At 33.8% G+C, this 10491-nt stretch overlaps 1 protein-coding gene across 1 annotated transcript; it reads left to right on the plus strand.

The window, feature by feature from the left end:
* The first annotated feature begins 2720 nt into the window (after nucleotides 1-2720).
* LOC100779679 (enoyl-[acyl-carrier-protein] reductase [NADH], chloroplastic) lies at nucleotides 2721-9567 on the plus strand. The gene is made up of 13 exons (XM_006602393.4): nucleotides 2721-2917; nucleotides 3794-4113; nucleotides 4606-4715; nucleotides 4839-4894; nucleotides 4984-5068; nucleotides 5160-5207; nucleotides 7718-7792; nucleotides 7868-7979; nucleotides 8060-8111; nucleotides 8199-8250; nucleotides 8386-8443; nucleotides 9000-9098; nucleotides 9191-9567. The coding sequence occupies exons 2-13, from the start codon at nucleotides 3831-3833 to the stop codon at nucleotides 9343-9345; spliced, it is 1185 nt and encodes a 394-aa protein (XP_006602456.1). The 5' UTR covers nucleotides 2721-2917; nucleotides 3794-3830; the 3' UTR covers nucleotides 9346-9567.
* Nucleotides 9568-10491: the final 924 nt, after the last annotated feature.

A 10491-nucleotide genomic window follows, 5' to 3' on the forward strand; every position in this document is an offset into this window, starting at 1 on the left:
TAACAACATCGATTTTTTGAAAAAAAAAAACAGATGTTAACTTATTACCAGCAACATCAGTTTTTTAAAAAATCGATGTTAACTGCCACTAACAAAAAAATCGATGTTAACTTATTACCAGCAACATCGATTTTTTAAAAAACCGATGTTAACTGCCACTAACAACATCAGTTTTTTTTATAAAAAAAATCGATGTTGATCTGAAGATATTTAACTTTTTTTATAATTCTTATCATAAATAACCGATGTTGTATTTTTACATTAACATCGGTTTTGGAAAACCAATGTTAACGATAATACTTTCAACATCGGTTAATAATCGATATTGAAAGTCCTTAATAACCAATGTAAAAATCTTATTTTCTAGTAGTGAAAGATGAAAATTTAAATTTTAGTCTCCGAAAATGAAAAAAGTGCAACAAATCTATCTATTTGTTACCATTAATGAAAAAACCTACTAGGCGCAAAGGGATGAAAATGTCACAAAAATGATTAGCAACATGACTGCTGAATATATTGGATCAAAATGTCAGTAAGTTTCCATTGGACTAATTTTTCAGACCCCAAATTTCGTTTCATTTAAGGATTAAATATAAGTTAATCTTTATTTTTTCCCTTTTTTTCTTATTGTTGGAAGCATAACATACAATAAACATTTAAAAAATAGGGAAACAAACATAAGTTAGAGCATAATATTGATTAATAAACATAATCTGTCTGTTGCTCTGAAATGTCTAATGTGAAAGTAACTTGCCCAAAATATGAGACTCAAACAAAAGTAAAGAAAGAGGGAGGGTTGGGTGTGAAGAATTTAGAGGTTTTCAACATATCTTTGCTTGCTAAATGGAAGTGGAGGTGTATTCATGATCATAATGCACTTTGGAGGGATTTGCTAGCTTTTAGATATGGTAATTTAATAGCAAAGCAAACTTGTAGTCTTGATCGATCATGGGGCACAAAAGATTCAATATGGTGGCGGGATTTGATGTTGTTGGAGAAAGATTTGTCACAAAACCAGAATTTTTTTCAAAGAGCAGTGAGTTGTGATGTAGGAGATGGACAATCAATTCTATTTTGGTATAATAAATGGTTAGGGTCCGAGCCGTTGAAGGATGCTTTTCCGGAGCTGTTTGCAATGTCATCTCAGCAGTTGGTGTCTGTAGGAAACGCAGGTTCATGGAGGAGAGACCAATGGACGTGGGGCTTGACTTGGAAGAGACAGTTAAATTCGAATGAGGAAGAGTCACTTCACTCTTTGGAGACCATTCTGGTTGATGTGCATCTAGTGGCAGAATCTCATGACAGGTGGAAGTGGTCCTTACACAACTCCAAATTATTCACTGTAAGTTCTTGCTATTCTTTTGCCATGTCTTTGGTAAATCAAACACAAATGAATAGCGATATACTGGATATACTATCTATAGTTTGGAAAGTTCTTGTGCCATCCAAAGTAGCTTTGTTTTGTTGGCGGTTACTATTGGATCGATTGCCAACCAAGGATAATTTAATTAGAAGGAATGTGGTCATTAATAATAGTAGGTGCTCTCTATGTGATTCTTGTGATGAAAATGTTGTACACTTATTCTTTCACTGTGATTTTTCTAAATGTATTTGGAAAAAAATTTTGAGCTGGATTGGGATTGTCGATGTTATAGCAGTGGGGGGAGTTCAACATTTTTGGGAATATGATAGGCTCCTCAAATACAACACTAGCAGAAACAAGGTGCCCTTTATGTTTTGGTTGGCTACTTTGTGGATCATTTGGCAGGTGCGCAATAATAGCATCTTCAAGGAGGAGGAAAAAGACATTCCCAAGACTATCAATCAAATTAAGCACATATGTTGGGCCTGGTTCATGGGAAAGGTAGGAGGGGTAGGTGGATCGAATATTTCAGATTGGTGGAATTCACCTTTTCTATGTAGTAAAGTTTGAAACTATCTCATCTGAGACATTCTTGTAATGGGTTGGAGTACTCCTAGTGCTCCCTTCATTATAATATAAATTCATATTTCTTATCAAAAAAAGAAAACAAAAGTAAGCACCCGTTAAGTTAATCCTTACAAGAAAAATGAAACTCAACTTGATTTTATCACTACTTAATGTTGTCACAATAAAAATTTTAAAGCAACATATAAATTATGATTATTAATCAATATTATGCTTATTATAATGTTTGTTCTAACTTATGCTTGTTTTCCTATTTTTTTATGTACTTATTGTAATGTTATGCTTGCAATGATAAACAAAGGGGGAAGATGAATATTAAATTACATTTTACCCTTAAGTGAAACGAAATTTTGGGTGTGACAAATTAGTCTAATGGAAACTTACTGACATTTTGATCCAATGCAAACTTATTGATATTTCGGTCCAGTCTATTCAACAATCATGTTGAGAATCATTTTTGTCCATCTATGTCACGTAAGATTTTTCATTAACGGTAACGGATGAATGAATTTATCATTTTTTTTTACTTTTGATGACTAAAATTTGAATTTTTATCTTTTAGAAATGCATTTGTCAGCACCTTACACATTCAAGAACGAAAATAATTATTTATTAAACCTATCTAAGTATATTAATTAAATCTTTTCGGGAATTCATTTTTTCATTAAAAGAGTTATTAATGTAGTATTTATTAGGGTTTTATTAATTATAGAATGAACAGTAAAATGGTTTTATACAAAGTATGTACTTCCTATGTTAGGAGCGGGCTGCATTGCAATTGCATTTGATTTCGACAGTTCCAAAGTGCTCAACTACTCTAACCTACGTCACATAAAACCAAAAAAACATTGTTTTCATCGACCTAGTTCCAAGGCTTCTACTTCCACTGCCCCCATTATCTACCCACAATCTAACACAGAAGGCCAAGTTTTGCCGTTTGCATTTCCTCTTCAAACTCTCTCTCTCCAGGTAACACCCCACTTTCTCTGGCCTCCTTCTTGTTCTTGTTTGTTTGGTCTCTACAATGCAAGGTAGATGCAATGCAATCATTCAATTTGATCAACTAATGTTACTGTGTTTGTATGTGATTAATTTGTTGAGAAGCAAAGCGTTAATCAATCATTCAATTTGAATGAAGAATGTTACTGTGTTTGTATTTGATCAAGGGATGTGTGTATGCATGCTTTTGGCACTTTCTTATGGACTTGCCACTGGTTTTCTGCATGTGGTATTTAATCAAGTAACGGTTTTGTCATATGAGACAGTGACAATGGAAATTTCAAACATGTGGGTCGGTCAATGGTGAAGTTTTTTTTTGGGGGGGGGGTGGGGGGAGGGGGAGGAGGGGCGATCTAGTAATTGAACTGAGGTGGTGCTTTCATGTTTTTGTTGTTATCGATGAAAAAAAAAAGGTTTTTGGAATCTGGGAGTAGTGTTGAGGGGTTATAGATTCAATATAAAAGGCTTACCTTTATTTATTTATTTTTTCTTTCCTGGTCTTGATCACTTTTAGAATCATTTGATCAACAAGGAGGTTGGATTTGTTTTAATCAGTTGATCATGCTTGGCCATAGGTAGAACCATTGGCCTTCTTGTGTTAGATGCTTTTAATTGGTTAGGAATTTTTTATTTGTTCTTATATAAAATATTCTAAGTAACCAAATTTTTTTTATCAATCTGTCCTCTGTTTTAATTTTTTTATCAAGTTGTCCTTATTTGGTATCTGGAGTTTATTTGTTATCCCAAGTTTGCTAAGTACAAGGTTTGGACAAATGGAAAAGACACTAATTATTTCTCGATACACTTGTATACGCTGGTCAATCCTAATATTAGTTTTATGCGCAGATCTAGGTGCTCTGCCTTCATTTTACATTTGGACAAGATGGCAACAACAACAGTTTCCAACTTGCCAATTGCTATGTCAAGACCCAAGATTCCTTCATCACAAAGGATTGCAAATGTATGTCCTGCAATTCTTGGAGGTAGATCTAAGGTTGGTTCATGTTATAAACTGGCAAGTGTTTGTCATGTTGCATCAGCACAACCTTTCCATCAGGGCTTGGCAATGACATCAGGTGCTGCAAAATATGGCAAAATCCTAACAAAGGCAATGTCCGAGTCTAGTTCAAACAAGGAAGTTGCAGGATTGCCAATTGATTTGAAAGGTTTACTTCCTTTTCCATGAATCCTTCATGTCTATTCTGCTTTTAATTACATATTTATTTTTAGGATGTCCAAACATCATATACTGTGTTTTTATTTAATCTTTACTGTAATCTTCTTTTTTTTTTTACTTTATGATTTGAAGTATATATGCCCTTAATGAACCTTCCCATGGTTATCTGAAGTAATGCCAAAATAGCCTCTTTTCCCTATTCAAGAGTTTACTCATTCCCAAATCTGCTTTGCTGAAGTTGGTTTACTAGACTAGATAAAGTGTAAGAAGCATTGCCTGTTAGACTGTATCTATAAACAGTTTAAAGGAGTCCTTTGCATCTGTAGCATCTGTATGATAATATAACAACTCAATGATAATGTCTTGAGTATTTACTTTTTTCTCATAAATTTGTTATTGCCAAGTGTACCTTTTTTCTTAACTGTCCTTTTTTATATCTTTGATTTGTTGTGGCATTCCACTGAATGTATGTGATGCGCAGGTAAAAGGGCTTTCATTGCTGGTGTGGCTGATGACAATGGATATGGCTGGGCAATAGCAAAATCTCTCGCAGCAGCAGGAGCTGAAATTCTTGTCGGCACATGGGTACCTGTAAGTAAATATTACTGATTCTGGTGTAGTGTGTTTGTACATTGTTTACTTTTACCCTGAAATGATGGCATCTCTGTGAAATATACAAGTGGTCAGGTACTAACTTTGAACATTTTCATGCAGGCTTTAAATATATTTGAGTCCAGTTTACGACGTGGAAAATTTGACGAGTCACGCAAGTATAACTTTTGAAAGATGCTATTGATTTTATTTGTTAGTAAATGTGAAACTCATTTATTTTGCTAAGAAGGAACTCTTCATTTTTCAGATTACAAGATGGTTCGTTAATGGAGATTGCTAAAGTGTATCCTTTGGATGCAGTATATGACAATCCTGAAGATGTCCCGGAAGATGTAAGAGAGAAGTACATAATAGTTATGAAAATACACAACGTACATTTACAAAACTTTTCATCTTCTATTTTTTTGTTGAAAAATTGTATAGGTGAAAGCTAACAAACGCTATGCTGGAGCCACAAATTGGACTGTACAGGTATAGATTAATTATTCTGTCATCTGTATTTCTCAACTGTTACAATACCCTTTCAATCCCTTTGTTGTCAAATGAGTGGCAATTTTGTCCCCAAAGGGCTTTTAATTAAAGGGTAAAATATGTTTAGTCCCTCAACTATTTGAGGTTTTTGTTTTTAGTCCCTCAACTAAAGTTTGACCAATCTTGATCCCTAAACTATTCTTCCGTTTGATTTTTAGTCCCTGCCGTTAAGTCTCTCTGTTAAATGATGATGTGGCAGGTAAATTGTGGTGGATTTTTTTTCTGATGGTTAAAAACCACCAGAAATTGTTTGAGAAATCATTCAAAATGTGATTAACCATTTTCTGGTGGTTTGTAACTGCCAGAAATTGCTTCCCAAAACTGAAAACCACCATCACATCTCTCCATTCGTTCATTCACTAACAATTCAACCAAATTCACTCTTAGTAGCACACAACTCAATGGCACAAAGACAAACACCAATCACAAAATTACTAGATCCACCACAAATAAAAAATTGATGCAAATAGAGGGCAGATTATGGATTAGGTTGAGGGAATAAAAGTCGCAGATATGGCTAGGCACATCCCCACACCGGAAATGGCAGTGAGAACACACGACGTCGACCTGAAGAGCACAGTTTCCAGAACACAAACCAAACCAGAATATCCAAACGCAAACAAGAATGCATGCCGAGAGGGGCACGGTTGTTGCGGAAAATACTCAAACGGTGCCTCGGTGGAGGGGTCGCGACATGAAGGACGAGGTTTCCGACGACGACAAGTGGTGCAGATCTTCCCTCCTCGCATTCGTGGCTACCCCAAATCCTCCCTTCAGAGTCCACCGCGTCGGAAGTCACTTGCAGATCTGGTTTCCTTTTTTGTTCTTTCATAAGATGCTCAAATTGGGATTTTGAATTTGTGGCTTGGTTGGATGAAATTTTTGTGTGCGCGTGTCTTTTTGTTGGGAGGGTGTATGTTTGAGTGGCAGCTGGTAAATTTGTTTTAGTGTGAGGATAGAGTGGGTTTCATAAAGAATTAGCCGGTTGGTCTCAAATTAGTTCTTGTAACTTTGGCATTTCTTGTTCTATCGTGTTTATAATATATGTCGTTTGCTTATCAAAAGAAAAGAATGCCTTATCTTATTTTTGGGAAGAAATGTAATTAACTTAATTGGATGAAAAAAATTGATGTTATGTGAGAAAATGACTCACGAAATCTTGTGAAGATGCTGGAAAAAAAATTGGGAAGGGGAGCAGGTAATGGAGTAAACATTCGTATAGAAACTCAGAAAAGCAAATTGTGGCGGTGTTTAGCCACTGGTAATTGTTAAACACTTAAGCAAAGCAAATTCTAGCAGTTTAAAACTTCCAGAAAATAAATGCCGTAAAATACGACTGCCACATCATCACTTAACAGTTATACTTGATGGCAAGGACCAAAAACCAAACGGAAAAATAGTTTAGGGACCAAGGCCGGTCAAATTTTAGTTGAGGGACTAAAAGCCAAAAACTTGAATAGTTGAGGGACTAAAAACATATTATACCCTTAACTAAGTTTATCTTAAATATTGAATATGTCGTCAGTCTAGTATACTTGTATGTATGAGTTTGCTTTCAGCTAATAGCCAGCTTGTTTGGCACCATAAATATTGAAATGAAATTTTTCTTGTGTTAAGATGGACTTAGGTAGGAGAGCAGCTTACTGGATATCAGCTTTTTTTTTCTCATATTTTCTTTCGAGTTAATGATTGTTAGTTAAATAAGCTATTAAACTAAGTTGATTTAAGTTATTACAAATGTACATTGCAAGTTACCTAAAAGGCAAAAACCATTATTATAAATGCATATTTCAAAAATCCATATAAGCAGGACTTGTAACATATAATTAATGTTCAATTCGAAGAATATTCCATTTTTTAATACAGTTTTGAATGCATCTTAGCTCTACAATCGATTCACATATCTGAAAATCATGTAGACCAGAAGCTTGTAAACCAACAAAGAGATACAATCTACTCTTGGATTTGCATTAAAAAAAAATCTTTGTATCTATCTTTCTTCTGCTCCCTGCCTGAAAACATGCATGTATAGCCTGGTAATTGGTCAATGTCTTTGCTAAAGTTTATCTGGGCTGTTGACTCGAAGCTTTTCTAATTTATTCAATAAGATGCATGAATAATTTAATCATAAATCATAAATTCCATACATGATGTAATTATTCATGTATCTTATTGAATATATAGATCTTATGGTTATTTCATATAATTAGTTAATTAACTGGTGATTATTTTCTGACCAAGCCTGATGATTATTTCATACGTTTAGTTAATTAATTGATTTTGTTTTATATTTTATTTATTAATTTTTCATAATGGAGATGAATTCTAGACAATTCATGTTTGAAACACAGGATGCATTGTTTAGTAGCATTTACTTTGTGATCTGTGTCTCAGTTTGTGTTGTAAAGACTAGCTGTACTCAGTCTACTGTGATTTGTTTTACTTCATAGGAAGTTGCTGAATCTGTCAAGAAAGATTTTGGCACTATCGACATACTTGTGCACTCGCTTGCTAATGGACCAGAGGTATTAATATTACAATAATGAAATTTCTTGTTGCCTCATGTCTTTTAGCTTTAACTGACACTCAACTTTGTTTAGGTCAGCAAACCATTGTCTGAGACATCTCGGAAAGGATATCTTGCTGCCCTGTCTGCATCAAGTTACTCTTATATTTCTTTACTCAAACACTTTCTTCCAATCATAAACCCAGGCATGTTCATTACCTAAGAGGGTTGGCATTTTGTTGCTTCATCCTTCAGTGTAGTTCTCACCTTTCTGTTTTGGTTGTAGATGGATCTGCAATTTCTCTTACATACATTGCTTCAGAAAGGATCATTCCTGGGTGTGTTGGATATGCTTTAAAATCTCATACATATTTATTTTTATTACATTCCTTTATTGACAAGGTTTTGAAATGCCTCGAGTGCAGATATGGTGGTGGTATGAGTTCTGCAAAAGCTGCTTTAGAAAGTGATACAAGAGTGAGTTTTCTTTCTCTTTTTTTCAAACTACTATATTATACACATAGATATGTGCATTTTTCTCACCTTAATTTTCCTTTCTCCCCTTCCCCTTTGAATATTTGAAATTATATCTCAAGTTTTCTGCCTCTTCAGGTGCTTGCTTTTGAAGCTGGTAGAAAGAAAAGAATCAGAGTCAATACTATATCTGCAGGTATTGATGGCTTCTTATGACTTCATTAGCTAATAATTTCATCTGCTTTCCTTTTCTCCATGTAATGGCATATAAGTTTGTGATCTGGAGCAAGTGATGCCAATTGCATGGCAAAGAAGAAAGTCTCTGTAAAATCTTTTTTTAGCACTGCTTTTGTCATATTACCAACATCGTTGATGTCTAATTCCCTCCAAAATAGAATGAGCGTAAGGGAGAATGCTTTACTACTTTATATTTGAAGTACATAATTCACACAATTATTAAAAGTAGACCCAATTATGGGCTGATACAACATGAGTCTGATCCCACAAGGTGATGTTAGCTACATAGATCAGGCTTGGTTAAAGACCAAATTCATTGAAATATTATTCACCATGAGATTTCTTTTAAAATTTTTCTCTTATGTTCGTTTTGGTCTCCTTTTACCCTTTTGCACTTTGTAACTACTAGTGTTCTAAGTGCAAGTTAACTCTTTCCTTCAAGATGGATTTTTGCATGTCAATGAATTCAGTAGAAATTGATAAACATGTTGACTTGAATTGTTTTCAATGGCTAGGTCCATTGGGAAGCCGTGCAGCGAAAGCGATTGGTTTCATTGACATGATGATTGACTATTCATTTACCAATGCACCACTGCAGAAAGAACTACATGCTGGTAAATGTTCCTCTTGAGATTCTTCCTTTCTGAAATGACCCTTCTCCAACTTTTTGTGTGCAACTACTTACACTTTGGAGTTGTTACAACAGAGGAGGTAGGCAACACTGCTGCTTTCTTGTCATCACCCTTGGCATCAGCTATTACAGGCGCTGTCATATATGTTGACAATGGTCTAAACGCTATGGGTGTTGGAGTTGACAGTCCAATATTTAAAGAACTTGACATTCCAAAAGAGCATCATTGAAGTGCTTAGTATATCATCTCTACCCCAACTAAAGATTTATACGGCCTAGGATGATGAAAAAAAGCTATGAGGAATTTAGTTTTTGCAATTTCGTAAATTAGTAAACGGTTGTTTGAACTTTGCTACCATTGATTTTTATCAATTACCATCCACTTTTTCACTACCCTCTACAAAATGTATCTTAACTATTTGAAGAGTTATTTTATTTAGGCTTTGGTTGTTTTCGCGGACGGAAATAATATACCATAGACGGAATTGAGGTTGGTTGTTTGGTAAGAACCATTTAAAAGGGAGTTAAGTTTGCAAATTCTGTCTTCACAAATAGTAAAAATCAATTTATTTAATTTTTTGTCTAAAAAATCGATTTTCTTTGACCAAAAAAATATTATTTCTCACATATTTCTCTTGAATCAAACAGCACAACATACATGTTATTTCTGCTGTTTCTTCTTTTTTAAAATTATTTCTCTTCTATTTTCATGTATTCTATTTCTCTTCTCTAAATCAAACATAACCTATACCTTGAGGCTAAATTATTTTAGTTCTTAAATAATAAAAATTAAATAGAATTGTTTAATTTTCTAATGTCTCTATACTTCGAATGTTTTTAACAAGGTCCTTGCGCATTCAAAACATTTGTCGAACTATAGACCTATTTGACAACACATAAATTATAGTGTGCTATTGGACTAATGACCTCTTGAGTAAATTTTTGTAGTTTAAGTTTTTCAATTATGTTCTTATAACGGAGGTTAACAGCTATTATTATCAGTGAGTTGGGATTTGTTAGAAAATTTTAGGAAGTCTAACGAATTCATTAAAGCATTTTATACTGTAAAGTTGTATTTAAAAAATAAAGTTACTATTAAATCTTGTGTTATTAAGTACTTTTATGTAGTTTAACCCATACACTATTTTGACTTTTTGAGATTTTAGGTAGTTCGGTCTATGCAATAATTTGTATTTTTTTATATAAAAATAATGATTATACTATTAATCGAGACTAGCATCACTAAGAGCAGTGAACTAAAAAACTTAATTAAGTTAAAAAGATTGTAGAATGTTTTCGAGATGTATTCATTTGAAAATTATTTAAAATCATCTAAACAAAGAACGTCTCTGAGACCAAAATTTCGATTTAAAATT

Source organism: Glycine max, chromosome 18, assembly GCF_000004515.6.
Source record: "Glycine max cultivar Williams 82 chromosome 18, Glycine_max_v4.0, whole genome shotgun sequence".
In the NCBI taxonomy this organism is placed as follows: Eukaryota; Viridiplantae; Streptophyta; class Magnoliopsida; order Fabales; family Fabaceae; genus Glycine; species Glycine max.

What these genes read in the sequence shown, in the direction of transcription:
- LOC100779679 (XM_006602393.4), top strand. Translation starts at nt 3,831, where the DNA reads ATGGCAACAACAACAGTTTCCAACTTGCCAATTGCTATGTCAAGACCC. An exon ending in TTGTCGGCACATGGGTACCT is followed by an intron (nt 4,716 to 4,838) that starts GTAAGTAAATAT and finishes ATTTTCATGCAG; the next exon opens with GCTTTAAATATATTTGAGTC. An exon ending in GCAGAAAGAACTACATGCTG is followed by an intron (nt 9,099 to 9,190) that starts GTAAATGTTCCT and finishes TTGTTACAACAG; the next exon opens with AGGAGGTAGGCAACACTGCT.